This window comes from Notothenia rossii (assembly GCF_949606895.1).
Source record: "Notothenia rossii genome assembly, chromosome: 8".
Classification (NCBI taxonomy): Eukaryota; Metazoa; Chordata; class Actinopteri; order Perciformes; family Nototheniidae; genus Notothenia; species Notothenia rossii.
Window position 1 is genome coordinate 83,407,388 of NC_136906.1, and position 21,486 is coordinate 83,428,873.

At 42.9% G+C, this 21,486-nt stretch overlaps 1 protein-coding gene across 1 annotated transcript in view; it reads right to left on the minus strand.

The window, feature by feature from the left end:
- Nucleotides 1-20,570, minus strand: part of vipas39 (VPS33B interacting protein, apical-basolateral polarity regulator, spe-39 homolog) — a 36,343-nt gene extending 15,773 nt beyond the window's left edge. Inside the window, exons 1-12 of the mRNA XM_079645083.1 lie at nucleotides 20,384-20,570; nucleotides 15,737-15,829; nucleotides 12,394-12,499; nucleotides 11,109-11,246; nucleotides 10,768-10,806; nucleotides 8,335-8,399; nucleotides 7,185-7,241; nucleotides 4,615-4,707; nucleotides 4,476-4,509; nucleotides 3,792-3,894; nucleotides 3,602-3,629; nucleotides 45-118 (exon numbers count right to left, since the gene is read on the minus strand). Of these exons, the coding sequence (XP_079501209.1) occupies nucleotides 45-118; nucleotides 3,602-3,629; nucleotides 3,792-3,894; nucleotides 4,476-4,509; nucleotides 4,615-4,707; nucleotides 7,185-7,241; nucleotides 8,335-8,399; nucleotides 10,768-10,806; nucleotides 11,109-11,246; nucleotides 12,394-12,499; nucleotides 15,737-15,829 (830 nt within the window). The 5' untranslated portion in view covers nucleotides 20,384-20,570. The remainder of the gene's footprint in view (nucleotides 1-44; nucleotides 119-3,601; nucleotides 3,630-3,791; nucleotides 3,895-4,475; nucleotides 4,510-4,614; nucleotides 4,708-7,184; nucleotides 7,242-8,334; nucleotides 8,400-10,767; nucleotides 10,807-11,108; nucleotides 11,247-12,393; nucleotides 12,500-15,736; nucleotides 15,830-20,383) is intronic.
- Nucleotides 20,571-21,486: the final 916 nt, after the last annotated feature.

Sequence of the window (21,486 nt, forward strand, 5' to 3'; positions counted from 1 at the left end):
TAAAGTATGCAAACATCAGTTCAGTGTATTTGTACACGTGTTACCTGAGGCAGCTCTTCAGGAAGTCCCGCCTCTTGTTTTCGTCAGCAATGCTCAGGTGTTCTTTATACTTTAGCAGCTGTCGCCATGGAAACAGAAACAGAAAGTGAAATCACCTGTGAACTGAGGAAGAGTGTGTGTGTGTAGTGTGTGTAGTGTGTGTTTGTGCTATGTGTGTGTAGCAGTGGTGAGCCGTCAGGGCCATCTAGGATTGATTTTATTTATTTTGTATAAAATATTCAACAAAATAATATTTGAAAACATAAAACGCTTTTTTTTTTTTTTATATTTAAAAAATATATATTTTTCATTAGTTTTACCAAAATTATTTGATTTAATTGTATTTAAAATAACATTCCAAATAAATAAATCCTTCCAGTCAGCCTGTTCAGTTTGTTTGAATGTGAAGGGTTAAATGAAAGAAGCTCCTTTGGCCGTCTCTGCCAGTCGCTGTGAAGACAGGAGCTGATTGGTGGTCCCTCTGTACATTCACAGAGGGCCCGCTACAGTAACTGAACGAGAGAGTCATGTCAAATGACAGCACAATTGACCAATCATATCTTCCCTCTAAATGGGTGGGCTTTATTTTCGCTGACTTTATGACAAGTTCCGCCCGCTGTGAGGTTTAAACATGTGTATAAAGTGTTGCAGTGAAGCGTCCTAAAACCCGGAAGTAAGCTACGCTCGGGTTCCCTCGACAGAAAGCATTGGGGTTTCTCCACAGGGTTTTGGAAAATAGCTGGAAATAAGGTCAGTGGAACGAACCTGTTAGATGAATGCACGTTTTGTTCAGCCGGATAATATCCACATGTCTACCCTACTTTTATTATTTTCTAATCATAAATCTAATCGATAGATTTATGATTAGCATAAGTTCGTTCATGATGGCTCATGTCAGTGATAGTGATGACATCGTTGCAAAATTATTAACCGAGTCATTTTCAAGATTGAGTTACAATGATAAACTGGAGTGACAAAGGATCAGCTGAATGACCCGCCATCAAGTGCTTCATCCAAAAGGACAGGAGGATGGACTTGGTGTTTAAAGGGGACCTATCATGCAAAATGCACCTTTGTACGTCTTTTATACATGAACATGAACACGGTGTGTCAGGGAACTCACCAAGTGTCAGAAAACACAACCCTCTCTATTCCTCCATACTCAAATCTCTAAAAACGGGGCTGCAACCGATCTGATACAGACTGATCCAGATTTGAAATATCTCTGATGTCAGAAACGGGGTGGTCCGCCTATATGGGCAACTCTCCACCTATCAGGGGAATGAGAGGTTGCGTGGCATGGTAACAGCATGGTAACATGACGCTCGTGCGACGCCCCCCTCCTTTGCAGGGGGGCGTGGTCAGCTGCAGCTCATTTGCCACAGAATCAGCCCTTGTGAAAACAGGGCTGGAAAAGAGCAAATGGAGCGAAATGAGGCATAACTAAAATGCATGATCGGTTTGGTATTTTGAAAACAAAACTTCACAGACATGTTTCATAAAGGTATGGCCCTACAATATATGTTTCAAATATAGCATGATAGGTCCACTGTAAGTGATTTGATCATCAAAGGTAGGCCTAAGTCATTTTCAATGTGGGCCGTCGTGCCGACTTAGTTCATTTGTAATGAGCACTGTGGGTGCCCTGTTCTGAGAGGTGTTTCTATACATGGTGCTGTTCTGTGTGGCAGAGGCTCGCTGCCAGTGAAGCGTTTTGCACCCGGCCCGCAGAGGCTCGCTGCCAGTGAAGCGTTTTGCACCCGGCCCGCAGAGGCTCGCTGCCAGTGAAGCGTTTTGCACCCGGCCCGCAGAGGCTCGCTGCCAATGAAGCCTTTTGCACCCGGCCCGCAGAGGCTCGCTGCCAGTGAAGCGTTTTGCACCCGGCCCGCAGAGGCTCGCTGCCAATGAAGCCTTTTGCACCCGGCCCGCAGAGGCTCGCTGCCAGTGAAGCGTTTTGCACCCGGCCCGCAGAGGCTCGCTGCCAATGAAGCCTTTTGCACCCGGCCCGCAGAGGCTCGCTGCCAGTGAAGCGTTTTGCACCCGGCCCGCTGTTCTGATATTCCACTGAAGTCCAATGTATTACGCTGAGACGTGATAACTCTGCTTTTCTTCAGGGAAGGGGGGTCAGAGGGTATAACAGTCACGGCTTGCCACTGGTGTGTAGTGTGTGTGTGTGTGCTATGAGTGTGTAGTGTGTGTTTGTGCTATGTGTGTGTAGTGTGTGTTTGTGCTATGTGTGTGTAGTGTGTGTTTGTGCTGTGAGTATGTAGTGTGTGTAGTGTGTGTTTGTGCTATGTGTGTGTAGTGTGCGTTTGTGCTATGAGTGTGTAGTGTGAGTGTGAGTGTGTGTGTGTGTGTGTATGTGTGTGTATGTGTGTATGTGTGTTTGTGTGTGCTATGAGTGTGTAGTGTGTGTGTGCTATGAGTGTGTAGTGTGTGTGTGCTATGAGTGTGTAGTGTGTGTGTGCTATGAGTGTGTAGTGTGTGTGTGTGTGTGTAGGTGTGTGTGTGTGTGTGTGTGTGTGTGTGTGTGTGTGTGTGCTATGAGTGTGTAGTGTGTGTGTGTGCTATGAGTGTGTGTGTGTGCTCTGAGTGTGTAGTGTGTGTGTGTGCTATGAGTGTGTAGTGTGTGTGTGTGCTATGAGTGTGTAGTGTGTGTGCTATGAGTGTGTGTGTGTGCTATGAGTGTGTAGTGTGTGTGTGCTATGAGTGTGTAGGGTGTGTGTGTGCTATGAGTGTGTAGTGTGTGTGTGTGCTATGAGTGTGTGTGTGTGTGCTATGAGTGTGTAGTGTGTGTGCTATGAGTGTGTAGTGTGTGTGTGCTATGAGTGTGTAGTGTGTGTGCTATGAGTGTGTAGTGTGTGTGCTATGAGTGTGTAGTGTGTGTTTGTGCTTTGAGTGTGTAGTGTGTGTGTGTGCTTTGAGTGTGTCGTGTGTGTTTGTGCTATGAGTGTGTAGTGTGTGTGTGTGCTTTGAGTGTGTAGTGTGTGTGTGTGCTTTGAGTGTGTAGTGTGTGTTTGTGCTATGAGTGTGTAGTGTGTGCTATGAGTGTGTAGTGTGTGCTATGAGTGTGTAGTGTGTGTGTGTGTGTGTGTGTGTGTGTGTGTGTGTGTGTGTGTGTGTGTGTGTGTGTGTGTGTGTGTGTGTGTGTGTGTGTGTGTGTGTGTGTGTGTGTGTGTGTGTGTGTGTGCTATGAGTGTGTAGTGTGTGTGTGCTATGAGTGTGAAGTGTGTGTTTGTGCTATGAGTGTGTAGTGTGTGTGTGCTATGAGTGTGTAGTGTGTGTGTGTGTGTGCTATGAGTGTGTCGTGTGTGTGTGTGCTATGAGTGTGTAGTGTGTGTGTGTGCTATGAGTGTGTAGTGTGTGTGTGCTATGAGTGTGAAGTGTGTGTTTGTGCTATGAGTGTGTAGTGTGTGTGTGTGCTATGAGTGTGTAGTGTGTGTGTGTGTGCTATGAGTGTGTAGTGTGTGTGTGTGCTATGAGTGTGTAGTGTGTGTGTGTGCTATGAGTGTGTAGTGTGTGTTTGTGCTATGAGTGTGTACTTGTTATTTGTTGTACGTACCGCCTCGTCCTCCGTTCGGCCCAGAGCTCTAAGCAGCAGAAGAAGGAATCACATCAGATAAACTCAGTGTTTACAGGTATGTGTAGGTGTGTGCAGGTGTGTGTAGGCGTGTACAGGTGTGTATAGGTGGTGTAGTTGTGTATAGGTGGTGTAGGTGTGTGTAGGTGTGTGTACAGGTGTACTCAGAGACCTGAACAACTCCTGCAGCAGACGGTGGTCTCGGCTCTCTCTCAGGTAGCAGATTAAATGTCTCAGAGCCGTTTGTCTGGACTGCAGCTCGCGGAACAAAACCTCTGTCAGAAACAGAAAGTAACATCAGGTTCAAGAGGAAGTAACATTAGGTTCAACAGGAAGTAACATTAGGTTCAACAGGAAGTAACATTAGGTTCAACAGGAAGTAACATCAGGTTCAACAGGAAGTAACTTCATGTTCAACAGGAAGTAACATCAGGTTCAACAGGAAGTAACATCAGGTTCAACAGGAAGTATCATCAGGTACAACAGGAAGTAACATCAGGTTCAACAGGAAGTATCATCAGGTACAACAGGAAGTAACATCAGGTTTAACAGGAATTAACTTCAGGTTCAACAGGAAGTAACATCAGGTTCAACAGGAAGTAACTTCGGGAACAACAGGAAGTAACATCAGGTTCAACAGGAAGTAACTTCAGGTTCAACAGGAAGTAACATCAGGTTCAACAGGAAGTAACTTCAGGTTCAACAGGAAGTAACTTCAGGTTCAACAGGAAGTAACTTCAGGTTCAACAGGAAGTAACATCAGGTTCAACAGGAAGTAACTTCAGGTTCAACAGGAAGTAACATCAGGTTCAACAGGAAGTATCATCAGGTACAACAGGAAGTAGTATTCTCTCACCTTTACTTAGAGTCCTCTTTAAATAGATCAAAACCTATGTGGAGAGAACAGCTGTTAATAAAGTTATATGAGATAGTGTTGTCATGCTTCAGATTATAAATAAAGTTATATATGATGTTGTCATTATGAATAAAGTTACGGCGGTGATGACGTTCCCATCGTTGGCGCTGACGGAGAAGTCGAGCAGCAGCAGTTTGTCCTGCAGGGAGCGGAACTTCTCCAGAGACACGGCCTGAAGTACAAGTACAGAGTACTGCATTATGCACGGCCTGAAGTACAAGTTCACAGAGTACTGCATTACTTTTTTTATTTAACCAGATAAAAAAGCATTGAGATAAAATCTCATGTTCAAAGCTGAGCTGGCCAAGAAGTCAGCAACGTGAGACAGACATGTAAAATACAGAGAACGTAACTAAGTAAACAAAAGAGGAAAAAGCAGTCCCTACATTGAGCACATTGGGACAGTAAGAAAGGTACACTACTTATTACTGCAAGAGCAGCTGGTGGTAAGGACTTCAGACAACTTCAATTTAAAACAGGCTATAGAGACAAGTGCCCTCAGTTTGAGGCGTGATTGAAGGTCATTCCAAGACCAAGGACCATAATGAAAAACACTCCTTTTTCCAGCTTCAGGGATAAGCCAGAGACCAACCTTTTACGGGATAAAGTTGAAAAACAACATTTAAGTCTGTAAAGGAAGCCAAGAGTGAATTTCAATTTCTTAGTTAGAACTTCAATGTGGTGTTTGAAGTTCAGATGACTGTTACATTACATTACATTACATTTCATTTAGCTGAGGCTTTTATCCAGAGCGACTTACAATAAGTGCATTCAACCAACAAGATACAAACTTGAAGAAAACAGAATCATATAAGAACATCAGGTTTCATAGAGCCAAACATTTCAAGTGCTACTCAACTGGCTTTAGATCAGCCAGCCCTTTATTAGTATATAAGTGCTTTGTTAGTAATTCTATCTCTGGAAGTGGAGTCCAAAGAGATGAGTTTTCAGTCTGAAGAAGATGTGTAAGCTTTCTGCTGTCCTGATTTCAATGGGGAGCTCATTCCACCATTTTGGAGCCAGGATAGCAAACCCACGTGTTTCTGCTGATGGGAACTTGGGTCCCCCTCGCAGTGCGGGTGCAGCGAGCTGTTTGGCTGATGCAGAGCGGAGTGCACGTGCTGGGGTGTACGGTTTAACCATGTCCTGGATGTAGGAAGGGCCAGATCCATTCACAGCATGGTACGCAAGTACCAGTGTCTTGAAGTGGATTCTAGCAGTTACTGGAAGCCAGTGAAGGGAGCGGAGGAGCGGCGTGGTGTGGGAACATTTAGGAAGGTTGAAGACCAGACGAGCCGCTGCATTCTGGATGAGCTGCAGAGGTCGGATGGCACATGCAGGTAGACCAGCCAGGAGGGAGTTGCAGTAGTCTACTGTCCAACCAAAAGCCCAGATATTTGTAGGTATCGACAAACTCAACAGAAAAGCCATCAAGGGTGTCAATGGAGAGGCAAGAGGACGCTGACTTGGGAGCAAAAAGCATTGCTTTGGTTTTCTTACTGTTCAAAAGCAGTTTGGAATCAAGAAGCGCATGCTGCAGCGTGATGACATCTGATTTTAAATAGGAAATGGTCATATCCAGAGAAGGAGCACATGAATATACAATAGTGTCATCAGCATACATATGATAGGTAGAAAATGTCATCAAATATTGTTTACATGTAATAAAAAGAGCAAAGGCCCCAAAATAGAGCCCTGTGGAACTCCCTTCTTCAAGGTGACAAGCTCAGAGACAGTGCTACCCAACCTGACGCTTTGAGTACGGTCGGTTAGATAACTCTAAAACCAGGAAATGGCATTATGACCGAAACGAGACACCAACATAACGTTAGACAGAATGTGGTGATCTACAGAGTCAGATGCTTTGGCTAGGTCAATAAACAACACAAACAGATGTTTATCCAAAGCAGCCTTCATATCGTCTAAGACTTTCAGACTGGCAGTCACAGTACTGTGCTTTGATCTGAATCCAGATTGCATAGGGTTAAGGATGTTGTGTGAATTTAAAAAGAGCTTTAGCTGAGTAGAAACTAGGGACTCAAGAATCTTTGATAACACAGAAAGATTTGAGATAGGACGATAGTTATTCAACTCCGTGGGATCACCAGCTTTCAAGAGGGGCGATACCCGAGCTTGCTTCCACACAGCTGGCAGTGTGTGAGAGGACAGGGAGAGGTTACACATATCACTTACTGGTTGTGCTATAATCTGAGCTGCAACTTTTAAAAACAACGGGTCGAGTACCCCGGCAGTCTTTTTAGGATCAATTGAGTGCAAACCGTGTGAGACTTCAGAGACCGAGAAAGAAGCAAGTTCATCTCTTGACTAGGGCTGTGAGTACGACCATTTAGAGAGTCATGCCTTTGCTCATCAAACATGTGACCAGCCTTTTTGAAGTGAGCATTAAAGGCATTAGACATACCATCTGAGTCTGAAATAAAAGAATCACTGACCTTCAGCTTTTGTGGGAAACTAGAAACCTTCTTGTTCTGAAGTGATTTAAGTGCATTATACACAGCCTGAAGTACAAGTACAGAGTACTGCATTATACACAGCCTGAAGTACAAGTACAGAGTACTGCATTATACCCTGTATTTGCAGAACATGTGTACTCTGTAGTACTGCAGTGTGTGTTTACAGGTGTGTTACCTTTCCGTGCTGCATCCTCTGAACCGTCTCCTCAGGCGACCAATCACTGATGTAATCCTGAAACAGAAACAACCAATCACTGATGCTATCCTGAAACAGAACCAATCACTGATGTAATCCTGAAACAGAACCAATCACTGATGCTATCCTGAAACAGAACCAATCACTGATGCTATCCTGAAACAGAACCAATCACTGATGCTATCCTGAAACAGAACCAATCACTGATGTAATCCTGAAACAGAACCAATCACTGATGCTATCCTGAAACAGAACCAATCACTGATGTAACCCTGAAACAGAACCAATCACTGATGCTATCCTGAAACAGAACCAATTACTGATGCTATCCTGAAACAGAACCAATCACTGATGTAACCCTGAAACAGAACCAATCACTGATGTAACCCTGAAACAGAACCAATCACTGATGCTATCCTGAAACAGAACCAATCACTGATGTAACCCTGAAACAGAACCAATCACTGATGTAACCCTGAAACAGAACCAATCACTGATGTAACCCTGAAACAGAAACAACCAATCACTGATGCTATCCTGAAACAGAACCAATTACTGATGCTATCCTGAAACAGAACCAATCACTGATGTAACCCTGAAACAGAACCAATCACTGATGTAACCCTGAAACAGAACCAATCACTGATGTAACCCTGAAACAGAAACAACCAATCACTGATGCTATCCTGAAACAGAACCAATCACTGATGCTATCCTGAAACAGAACCAATCACTGATGCTATCCTGAAACAGAGCCAATCACTGATGCTATCCTGAAACAGAACCAATCACTGATGCTATCCTGAAACAGAACCAATCACTGATGCTATCCTGAAACAGAACCAATCACTGATGTAACCCTGAAACAGAACCAATCACTGATGCTATCCTGAAACAGAACCAATCACTGATGCTATCCTGAAACAGAACCAATCACTGATGCTATCCTGAAACAGAACCAATCACTGATGCTATCCTGAAACAGAAACAATCACTGATGCTATCCTGAAACAGAACCAATCACTGATGCTATCCTGAAACAGAACCAATCACTGATGCTATCCTGAAACAGAACCAGCTCGTTAGGAAACGGATCAAATTAAATTCCTTCATCAGATTTATTTCGTACCTTGTATTCAGATTTGGGTTTTCGGAGTTCTGGAGCATAGAGCCGGAGAGAGGAGTCGGTGAGCGCTACGACACAAACACCTTAACATTAGGCTAACCCATTAACTCATTAACCCATCCATTCACTAACCCATTAACCCTTTCATTCACTAACACATTAACCCTTTCATTCACTAACCCATTAACCCATTAACTCATTAACCCTTTCATTCACTAACCCATTAACCCTTTCATTCACTAACCCATTAACCCATTAACTCATTAACCCATCCATTCACTAACCCATTAACCCTTTCATTCAATAACCCATTAACCCTTTCATTCACTAACCCATTAACCCATTAACTCATTAACCCGTCCATTCACTAACCCATTAACCCTTTCATTCACTAACCCATTAACTCATTAACTCATTAACCCATCCATTCACTAACCCATTAACCCTTTCATTCACTAACCCGTTAACCCATTAACCCATTAACTCATTAACCCATCCATTCACTAACCCATTAACCCTTTCATTCACTAACCCATTAACCCATCCATTCACTAACCCATTAACCCTTTCATTCACTAACCCATTAACCCTTTCATTCACTAACCCATTAACCCTTTCATTCACTAACCCATTAACCCTTTCATTCACTAACCCATTAACTCATTAACTCATTAACTCATTAACCCATCCATTCACTAACCCATTAACCCTTTCATTCACTAACCCATTAACCATTTCATTCACTAACCCATTAACTCATTAACCCATCCATTCACTAACCCATTAACCCTTTCATTCACTAACCCATTAACCCTTTCATTCACTAACCCATTAACTCATTAACTCATTAACTCATTAACCCATCCATTCACTAACCCATTAACCCTTTCATTCACTAACCCATTAACCCTTTCATTCACTAACCCATTAACTCATTAACCCATTAACTCATTAACCCATCCATTCACTAACCCATTAACCCTTTCATTCACTAACCCATTAACTCATTAACCCATCCATTCACTAACCCATTAACCCTTTCATTCACTAACCCGTTAACCCATTAACCCATTAACTCATTAACCCATCCATTCACTAACCCATTAACCCTTTCATTCACTAACCCATTAACCCATCCATTCACTAACCCATTAACCCTTTCATTCACTAACCCATTAACTCATTAACCCATCCATTCACTAACCCATTAACCCTTTCATTCACTAACCCATTAACTCATTAACCCATTAACTCATTAACCCATTAACTCATTAACCCATCCATTCACTAACCCATTAACCCTTTCATTCACTAACCCATTAACTCATTAACCCATTAACTCATTAACCCATCCATTCACTAACCCATTAACCCTTTCATTCACTAACCCATTAACTCATTAACCCATCCATTCACTAACCCATTAACCCTTTCATTCACTAACCCATTAACTCATTAACCCATTAACTCATTAACCCATCCATTCACTAACCCGTTAACCCATTAACCCATTAACTCATTAACCCATCCATTCACTAACCCATTAACCCTTTCATTCACTAACCCATTAACCCATTAACCCATTAACTCATTAACCCATCCATTCACTAACCCATTAACCCTTTCATTCACAAACCCATTAACTCATTAACCCATCCATTCACTAACCCATTAACCCTTTCATTCACTAACCCATTAACTCATTAACCCATCCATTCACTAACCCATTAACCCTTTCATTCACTAACCCATTAACTCATTAACCCATTAACTCATTAACCCATCCATTCACTAACCCATTAACTCATTAACCCATTAACTCATTAACCCATCCATTCACTAACCCATTAACCCTTTCATTCACTAACCTATTAACCCATCCATTCACTAACCCATTAACCCTTTCATTCACTAATCCATTAACTAATTAACCCATTAACTCATTAACCCATCCATTCACTAACCCATTAACCCATTAACTAATTAACCCATTAACTCATTAACCCATCCATTCACTAACCCATTAACCCATTAACTCATTAACCCATTAACTCATTAACCCATCCATTCACTAACCCATTAACCCATTAACTCATTAACCCATTAACTCATTAACCCATCCATTCACTAACCCATTAACCCATTAACTCATTAACCCATCCATTCACTAACCCATTAACCCTTTCATTCACTAACCCATTAACTCATTAACCCATCCATTCACTAACCCATTAACCCTTTCATTCACTAACCCATTAACCCATTAACTCATTAACCCATTAACTCACTAACCCATTAACTCATTAACCCATTAACTAATTAACCCATCCATTCACTAACCCATTAACCCTTTCATTCACTAACCCATTAACTCATTAACCCATTCACTCACTAACCCTTTCATTCACTCACTCACACAGAGTGTATTTTACTCACAGTCTGTGAACTGCTGGAAGCTTCCTCCTTTAGTTTTCCCTGCAGAGAAAAAAATCTACCTTCAGTTTCATACATTCACCTATATGTCTCTGTCTGTCTCTCACCTGTCTCTCTCTCACCTGTCTCTCTCTCACCTGTCCGTCTTTCACCTGTCCGTCTCTCACCTGTCCGTCTCTCTCTTACCTGTCTCTCTCTTACCTGTCTCTCTCTTACCTGTCTCTCTCTTACCTGTCCGTCACCTGTCCGTCACCTGTCCGTCACCTGTCTGTCACCTGTCTGTCACCTGTCTGTCACCTGTCTGTCACCTGTCTGTCACCTGTCTGTCACCTGTCTGTCTGTACCTTTGAACAGGGAGCTCAGGGAGTATCCTGATTGGCTCTTGCTGGTCGTTGAGGAGTCAGTGTTGATTTTGGGGAAGGCGGGCTCTCTGTCTGTCCTCTGATTGGACGCTGCCGTCTCGTTCACAGACCAGGATATACCTGAGGAGACGAAGCAGAATGATTACAACTAGAGAATGCAATTCCTGAAGAAATTGCTAGTGTGAATGCTTTATGCTGAAAACCTGACGCTGAACTGCTATGCTGAAATGTAATGTGTAAGAAGAAAGTGAAGAATTTAGATTGAAATGATACATGAACACTGGGGGCTTGAATGTGTGATGAGAGAAGAAAAGAAAGTAAAAAGGCTTGGAAAAGCAGCAGAATATTTGAACTGCAAACTTTTGAACTAACTTGATGCTGACTGATCTGTTGCCATGGCAACGGCATTTGATGACATCCCATAATACGCTTAGATGCGTTGATGGCTGCATCGTTACCAAACCTGTGAAGTTTTGGGCAATTTCGAGCATTTGAACTGAAGTTAACCGTGTTTCATAGTGAGCATGGCATTTGAAGAAATCTTAAAACTGTACTGAAGTGTACTTTGTGTGTACTTTCGGGTCAATAAGGTGGTGTTTTTGGCAGATTATCTAAAGGTGTGCAGCTGCTGCTGTGAGGAAATATCAGCTTGAATTTACATTTGGCTTTAATGGAGACATGTTGAAAGTTTTTGTCACTTCATGCCCTCAAGAGGCATTTTGTTCAAATCTGTGTTCAAATCTGAAGAAGGCCTCTTTACCAAGGTCTGAACAATGTTTAATATCTCTAAAAGTAAGAATCAGATTTAAAAGTTGTTTAATATGAATAATGTCAGAAAGATGTGTAACATTTTAAAGTTGGGATGAGGTCTCTGAGTGAAAGTATGAATGAACAGTTAGCAGTTGAAGTTGCATGAAGATTTGTTGAAGTCTGAAGAGTTTCTCCATTGACTTCAATGTTAAAAATGGGATGTATTATGGGATGTATCTCTGGAATTATGAAAGTTATGAATGAGGAAAGTAATAGCCATCGATTCCCGACCGAGCTGAACGTTTTGATGTTTGAACTAACTTTCTGCGATGTTCAATGCAGGAGGAGAAGCAACGCAAAATAACCCGGCGGAATAATAAAGAATTTCGTGCGTAGGAGAACAGAGAGTGAGAGCAGTGTCAGCGTTCCAACTAAATCATAAACTCAGCTGCGACAATCCCAGCCCAGAACTGCCCACAGGTGTTGATAATAATAATAATAATAATAATGAACTCACTCCCCACAGGCTCTCCGCTCCAGCTGATCTTCTCCACGTCCTCTTCATCATCATCTTCCTCCACCAGGCGGCGGATGCTGTTCACCGCCTGCTTCGACTCTTTCAACTGAAACACAGAGGAAGAACTCATAACGCTGACAAAGGGTTCAGGACTCATAATGCTGACTCAGGGTTCAGGACTCATAACGCTGACAAAGGGTTCAGGACTCATAATGCTGACTCAGGGTTCAGGACTCATAACGCTGACAAAGGGTTCAGGACTCATAATGCTGACTCAGGTCAGGGTTAAGGACTCATAACGCTGACTCAGGGTTCAGGACTCATAATGCTGACTCAGGGTTCAGGACTCATAATGCTGACTCAGGGTTCAGGACTCATAATGCTGACTCAGGGTTCAGGACTCATAACGCTGACAAAGGGTTCAGGACTCATAATGCTGACAAAGGGTTCAGGACTCATAATGCTGACTCAGGGTTCAGGACTCATAACGCTGACTCAGGGTTCAGGACTCATAACGCTGACAAAGGGTTCAGGACTCATAATGCTGACAAAGGGTTCAGGACTCATAATGCTGACTCAGGGTTCAGGACTCATAACGCTGACAAAGGGTTCAGGACTCATAATGCTGACTCAGGGTTCAGGACTCATAACGCTGACAAAGGGTTCAGGACTCATAATGCTGACTCAGGGTTTAGGACTCATAATGCTGACTCAGGGTTTAGGACTCATAATGCTGACTCAGGGTTTAGGACTCATAATGCTGACTCAGGGTTTAGGACTCATAATGCTGACTCAGGGTTTAGGACTCATCATGCTGACTCAGGTCAGGGTTAAGGACTCATAATGCTGACTCAGGGTTTAGGACTCATAATGCTGACTCAGGGTTTAGGACTCATCATGCTGACTCAGGTCAGGGTTAAGGACTCATAATGCTGACTCAGGGTTCAGGACTCATGATGCTGACAAAGGGTTCAGGACTCATAATGCTGACTCAGGGTTTAGGACTCATCATGCTGACTCAGGTCAGGGTTAAGGACTCATAACGCTGACTCAGGGTTTAGGACTCATCATGCTGACTCGGGGTTCAGGACTCATAATGCTGACTCAGGGTTAAGGACTCATAATGCTGACTCAGGGTTCAGGACTCATAATGCTGACTCAGGGTTTAGGACTCATCATGCTGACTCAGGGTTTAGGACTCATCATGCTGACTCAGGGTTCAGGACTCATAATGCTGACTCAGGGTTCAGGACTCATAATGCTGACTCAGGGTTCAGGACTCATAATGCTGACTAAGGGTTCAGGACTCATAATGCTGACTCAGGGTTCAGGACTCATAATGCTGACTCAGGGTTTAGGACTCATCATGCTGACTCAGGGTTCAGGACTCATAATGCTGACTCAGGGTTCAGGACTCATAATGCTGACTCAGGGTTCAGGACTCATAATGCTGACTCAGGGTTCAGGACTCATAATGCTGACTCAGGGTTCAGGACTCATAATGCTGACTCAGGGTTCAGGACTCATAATGCTGACTCAGGGTTCAGGACTCATAATACTGACTCAGGTCAGGGTTCAGGACTCATGATGCTGACTCAGGGTTCAGGACTCATAATGCTGACTCAGGTCAGGGTTCAGGACTCATGATGCTGACTCAGGGTTCAGGACTCATAATACTGACTCAGGTCAGGGTTCAGGACTCATGATGCTGACTCAGGGTTTAGGACTCATAATGCTGACTCAGGGTTCAGGACTCATAATGCTGACTCAGGTCAGGGTTCAGGACTCATAATGCTGACTCAGGTCAGGGTTCAGGACTCATAATGCTGACTCAGGGTTTAGGACTCATAACGCTGACTCAGGTCAGGGTTTAGGACTCATAATGCTGACTCAGGGGTTAGGACTCATAACGCTGACTCAGGGGTTAGGACTCATAATGCTGACTCAGGTCAGGGTTCAGGACTCATAATGCTGACTCAGGGTTTAGGACTCATAATGCTGACTCAGGTCAGGGTTCAGGACTCATAATGCTGACTCAGGTCAGGGTTCAGGACTCATAATGCTGACTCAGGTCAGGGTTCAGGACTCATAATGCTGACTCAGGTCAGGGTTCAGGACTCATAATGCTGACTCAGGGTTCAGGACTCATAATGCTGACTCAGGGTTCAGGACTCATAATGCTGACTCAGGGTTCAGGACTCATAATGCTGACTCAGGGTTCAGGACTCATAATGCTGACTCAGGGTTCAGGACTCATAATGCTGACTCAGGGTTCAGGACTCATAATGCTGACTCAGGGTTCAGGACTCATAATGCTGACTCAGGGTTCAGGACTCATAATGCTGACTCAGGGTTCAGGACTCATAATGCTGACTCAGGGTTCAGGACTCATAATGCTGACTCAGGGTTCAGGACTCATAATGCTGACTCAGGGTTCAGGACTCATAATGCTGACTCAGGGTTCAGGACTCATAATACTGACTCAGGGTTCAGGACTCATAATGCTGACTCAGGGTTAAGGACTCATAATGCTGACTGAGGTCAGGGTTCAGGACTCATAATGCTGACTCAGGGTTCAGGACTCATAATGCTGACTCAGGTCAGGGTTCAGGACTCATAATGCTGACTCAGGGTTCAGGACTCATAATGCTGACTCAGGGTTCAGGACTCATAATGCTGACTCAGGGTTCAGGACTCATAATGCTGACTCAGGGTTCAGGACTCATGACGCTGACTCAGGGTTCAGGACTCATAATGCTGACTCAGGGTTCAGGACTCATAATGCTGACTCAGGTCAGGGTTCAGGACTCATAATGCTGACTCAGGGTTCAGGACTCATAATGCTGACTCAGGTCAGGGTTCAGGACTCATAATGCTGACTCAGGGTTCAGGACTCATAATGCTGACTCAGGGTTCAGGTCTCATAATGCTGACTCAGGGTTCAGGACTCATTACGCTGACTCAGGTCAGGGTTCAGGACTCATAATGCTGACTCAGGGTTCAGGACTCATGATGCTGACTCAGGTCAGGGTTCAGGACTCATAATGCTGACTCAGGGTTCAGGACTCATAATGCTGACTCAGGGTTAAGGACTCATAATGCTGACTCAGGGTTCAGGACTCATAATGCTGACTCAGGGTTCAGGACTCATAATGCTGACTCAGGGTTCAGGACTCATCATGCTGACTCAGGTCAGGGTTCAGGACTCATAATGCTGACTCAGGGTTCAGGACTCATAATGCTGACTCAGGGTTCAGGACTCATAATGCTGACTCAGGGTTCAGGACTCATGATGCTGACTCAGGTCAGGGTTCAGGACTCATAACGCTGACTCAGGTCTCACCCGGCTGAACTCGTCGTCTTCATCATCGAAGGTGAAGGCTTTGTACTTGGAGCTGTTCCAGTATTCTTCCTCGTCGGCTTTACTCTTCATCATCTGGAAACAACAACACTTTATTAATCAAACCGTCATCACAGACAGAAACAATAAAGATCTCCCTGTTTTGAATATCAGACCCTCCTGATGTTATTCCTGACTTTAACCACAGACCCTTTAGATACCAGACCCTGTTGTTAGCAAGTTAGTCTGTTAGCATGTTAGTCTGTTAGCATGTTAGTCTGTTAGCATGTTAGTCTGTTAGCATGTTAGTCTGTTGGTCTGTTAGCATGTTAGTCTGTTAGTTTGTTAGCATGTTAGTCTGTTAGCATGTTAGTTTGTTAGCATGTTAGTTTGTTGGCATGTTAGTCTGTTAGTTTGTTAGCATGTTAGTCTGTTAGCATGTTAGTCTGTTAGCATGTTAGTCTGTTAGCATGTTAGTCTGTTAGTCTGTTAGCATGTTAGTCTGTTGGTCTGTTAGCATGTTAGTCTGTTAGTTTGTTAGCATGTTAGTCTGTTAGCATTTTAGTCTGTTAGCATGTTAGTCTGTTAGTCTGTTAGCCTGTTAGCATGTTAGCCTGTTAGTCTGTTAGTCTGTTAGTCTGTTAGCCTGTTAGCCTGTTAGCCTGTTAGTCTGTTAGTCTGTTAGTCTGTTAGTTTGTTAGCATGTTAGCATGTTAGTCTGTTGGTCTGTTAGCATGTTAGCATGTTAGCATGTTAGCATGTTAGTCTGTTAGCATGTTAGTCTGTTAGCATGTTAGCCTGTTAGCCTGTTAGTCTGTTAGTCTGTTAGCATGTTAGTCTGTTGGTCTGTTAGTCTGTTAGCATGTTAGTCTGTTAGCCTGTTAGTCTTTTAGCATGTTAGTCTGTTAGCATGTTAGTCTGTTAGTCTGTTAGTCTGTTAGTCTGTTAGCATGTTAGCATGTTAGCATGTTGGTCTGTTAGTCTGTTAGCATGTTAGCCTGTTAGCCTGTTAGCCTGTTAGTCTGTTAGCATGTTAGTCTGTTGGTCTGTTAGTCTGTTAGCATGTTAGCCTGTTAGCCTGTTAGTCTGTTAGCATGTTAGTCTGTTAGCATGTTAGTCTGTTAGCATGTTAGTCTGTTAGCATGTTAGTCTGTTAGCATGTTAGTCTGTTGGTCTGTTAGTCTGTTAGCATGTTAGCCTGTTAGCCTGTTAGTCTGTTAGCATGTTAGTCTGTTAGCATGTTAGTCTGTTAGCATGTTAGTCTGTTAGCATGTTAGTCTGTTAGCCTGTTAGCATGTTAGCCTGTTAGCCTGTTAGTCTGTTAGCATGTTAGTCTGTTAGCATGTTAGTCTGTTAGCATGTTAGTCTGTTGGCATGTTAGTCTGTTAGCATGTTAGTCTGTTGGCATGTTAGTCTGTTAGCATGTTAGTCTGTTAGCATGTTAGTCTGTTGGTCTGTTAGTCTGTTAGCATGTTAGCCTGTTAGCCTGTTAGCCTGTTAGTCTGTTAGCATGTTAGTATGTTAGCATGTTAGTCTGTTAGCATGTTAGTATGTTAGCATGTTAGTCTGTTGGCATGTTAGTCTGTTGGCATGTTAGTCTGTTGGTCTGTTAGCATGTTAGTCTGTTAGCATGTTAGCCTGTTAGTCTGTTAGCATGTTAGTATGTTAGCATGTTAGTCTGTTAGCATGTTAGTCTGTTAGCATGTTAGTCTGTTAGCATGTTAGTCTGTTGGCCTGTTAGTCTGTTAGCATTTTAGCCTGTTAGTCTGTTAGTCTGTTGGTCTGTTAGCATGTTAGCCTGTTAGTCTGTTAGCATGTTAGTCTGTTAGCATGTTAGTCTGTTGGCATGTTAGTCTGTTGGCATGTTAGTCTGTTAGCATGTTAGTATGTTAGCATGTTAGTCTGTTGGCATGTTAGTCTGTTGGTCTGTTAGCATGTTAGTCTGTTAGCATGTTAGCCTGTTAGTCTGTTAGCATGTTAGCCTGTTAGTCTGTTAGCATGTTAGTATGTTAGCATGTTAGTCTGTTAGCATGTTAGTCTGTTAGCATGTTAGTCTGTTGGCCTGTTAGTCTGTTAGCATTTTAGCCTGTTAGTCTGTTAGTCTGTTGGTCTGTTAGCATGTTAGCCTGTTAGTCTGTTAGCATGTTAGTCTGTTAGCATGTTAGTCTGTTGGTCTGTTAGCATGTTAGTCTGTTAGCATGTTAGTCTGTTAGCATGTTAGTCTGTTGGCCTGTTAGTCTGTTAGCATGTTGGTCTGTTGGTCTGTTGGTCTGTTAGCCTGTTAGCATGTTAGTCTGTTAGCATGTTAGCCTGTTAGTCTGTTAGCATGTTAGCCTGTTAGTCTGTTAGCATGTTAGCCTGTTAGTCTGTTAGCATGTTAGCCTGTTAGTCTGTTAGCATGTTAGTCTGTTAGTCTGTTGGTCTGTTGGTCTGTTAGCCTGTTAGCCTGTTAGTCTGTTAGCATGTTAGCCTGTTAGTCTGTTAGCATGTTAGTCTGTTAGCATGTTAGTCTGTTAGCATGTTAGTCTGTTGGTCTGTTAGCATGTTAGTCTGTTAGCATGTTAGTCTGTTAGCATGTTAGTCTGTTAGTCTGTTAGTCTGTTAGTTTGTTGGCATGTTAGTCTGTTGGTCTGTTAGCATGTTAGTCTGTTAGCATGTTAGTCTGTTAGCATGTTAGTCTGTTAGTTTATTAGCATGTTAGTCTGTTGGCATGTTAGTCTGTTAGCATGTTAGCCTGTTAGTTTATTAGCATGTTAGTCTGTTGGCATGTTAGTCTGTTAGCATGTTAGTCTGTTAGCATGTTAGTCTGTTAGTTTATTAGCATGTTAGTCTGTTAGCATGTTAGTCTGTTAGCATGTTAGTCTGTTAGTTTATTAGCATGTTAGTCTGTTGGCATGTTAGTCTGTTAGCATGTTAGTCTGTTAGCATGTTAGTCTGTTAGCATGTTAGTCTGTTAGTTTATTAGCATGTTAGTCTGTTGGCATGTTAGTCTGTTGGCATGTTAGTCTGTTAGCATGTTAGCCTGTTAGCATGTTAGTCTGTTGGCCTGTTAGTCTGTTGGCCTGTTAGTCTGTTAGCATGTTAGCCTGTTAGCATGTTAGTCTGTTAGCATGTTAGTCTGTTAGTTTATTAGCATGTTAGTCTGTTGGCATGTTAGTCTGTTGGCATGTTAGTCTGTTAGCATGTTAGTCTGTTAGCATGTTAGTCTGTTAGCATGTTAGTCTGTTAGCATGTTAGTCTGTTAGTTTATTAGCATGTTAGTCTGTTGGCATGTTAGTCTGTTGGCATGTTAGCATGTTAGTCTGTTAGTTTGTTGGCATGTTAGTCTGTTGGTCTGTTAGCATGTTAGTCTGTTAGCATGTTAGTCTGTTGGCCTGTTAGTCTGTTAGCATGTTAGCCTGTTAGCATGTTAGTCTGTTGGCCTGTTAGTCTGTTAGCATGTTAGTCTGTTGGCCTGTTAGTCTGTTAGCATGTTAGCCTGTTAGTCTGTTAGTCTGTTAGCATGTTAGTTTGTTGGCATGTTAGTCTGTTGGTCTGTTGGCATGTTAGTCTGTTGGTCTGTTAGCATGTTAGTCTGTTAGCATGTTAGTCTGTTGGCATGTTAGTCTGTTAGCATGTTAGCCTGTTAGTCTGTTAGTCTGTTGGCATGTTAGTTTGTTGGCATGTTAGTCTGTTGGTCTGTTAGCATGTTAGTCTGTTAGTTTGTTGGCATGTTAGTCTGTTAGCATGTTAGTCTGTTAGCCTGTTAGTCTGTTAGCCTGTTAGTCTGTTGGCATGTTAGTCTGTTGGTCTGTTGGCCTGTTAGTCTGTTGGCCTGTTAGCCTGTTAGTCTGTTAGTCTGTTGGCCTGTTAGCATGTTAGTCTGTTAGCCTGTTAGTCTGTTGGCATGTTAGTCTGTTAGTCTGTTGGCCTGTTAGTCTGTTGGCCTGTTAGTCTGTTGGCCTGTTAGTCTGTTAGCATGTTAGTCTGTTGGCCTGTTAGTCTGTTAGCATGTTAGTCTGTTGGCATGTTAGTCTGTTAGCATGTTAGTATGTTAGCATGTTAGTCTGTTAGCATGTTAGTCTGTTGGCCTGTTAGTCTGTTAGCATGTTAGCATGTTAGCATGTTAGTCTGTTAGCATGTTAGCATGTTAGTCTGTTAGCATGTTAGTCTGTTAGCATGTTAGTCTGTTAGCATGTTAGTCTGTTAGCATGTTAGTCTGTTGGCATGTTAGTCTGTTAGCATGTTAGCATGTTAGTCTGTTGGCATGTTAGTCTGTTAGCATGTTAGCATGTTAGTCTGTTAGTCTGTTAGCATGTTAGTTGGCATGTTAGTCTGTTGGTCTGTTAGCATGTTAGTCTGTGCAGCATGTTAGTTTGTTGGCATGTTAGTCTGTTGGTCTGTTAGCATGTTAGTCTGTTAGCATGTTAGTCTGTTAGCATGTTAGTTTGTTGGCATGTTAGTCTGTTGGTCTGTTAGCATGTTAGTCTGTTAGCATGTTAGTCTGTTCAGCCATATATTACAGACAATCAGCTGTTACCTTATTACATACGGTACAGAGACTATCAGCTGTTATTAAATACGGTACAGAGACTATCAGCTGTTATTAAATACGGTATATTACAGACTATCAGCTGTCACCTTATTACATACGGCATATCAGCTGTTTACCTTTTTATTCTTCTCTGATGGAGGCTTCACGGCTTCCGGTCACGCAGAGGCTGCTGGGAGCTAGCAGGCTTGTTTGAGACGCGTTGCGGTTCGCCTCGAAAGTAGACGAGAATAGCCGATCGCAGCCGGGGGAGGTCTCAAAAAGCTCGCCTGAAGTCGGACAGCTCCGAGTCGGCTTCTTCTTCTTCTTCTTGTAGGTGCATTACCGCCACCAATTGGACTGGAGTGTGGACAAGAGACTAAGCAGAAAACAATAAACAAAAGAAACAAAACAAAGAACCAAAACTCTAGATTATTTTAAATTTATCAATTTCTCTTAGAAATGTAATAATCTCACAATATATACTGCCTGATGTTTTCCCTAACAGTCCTGATAGCGACAAGTCATGGCATTTGGCTTTCTTCAGTGTCTGGAAAAACACATTTCTCTTAGTACTATATTTCCTGCAAAGCAGTAAAACATGCTCAACAGTTTCTGGCTGGCTACAGTGTGTACACTTTCCGGTTGGATGCTTTCCTATTATACTTAATATATGATTGAGACCTGTGTGACCTATTCTCATCCGAGAAATGACATTTTCCTCCCTTCTTTTAAACCCCAGCTTCCTTCCATCCCCCACATACCTTTGAATGTTATAAAGATGTCTTCCTGTATCACTAAGGTCCCAAAGATGTTGCTTGTGCATATTTCTGTATGAATGTTTGAACCTCCGCTTTGCTGAGTGGAACTTCAATGTCTATGTTCATACTTCTGAGTGTTTGTTTGGCCAGAATATCCACCTGTTCATTCCCCTCCACACCAACATGAGCAGGAAGATGAAACGAGTTGCTATGCCTTTGATTTGCATTTTATATCAAATTAGATATATTTCATTTATTATGTCCATTCTAGATGAAGATCTACCTGAGGGAGCTAGTGCTCTGACATGGCGGAGTCTTTATCTGAGAGCTGCAGTCGGGGGGATTTAAGATCCAGAGGGCTGACTCACATCGGTGACGCAGTCGTGCAGGGTGCTGAGACTGAGTAGACGGAGATTGGAGTGAACGTTGACGTGAGTGCGAGATTGAGAGCAGCTGGTGGAATGGCGTCTTTGAGTCCTGGA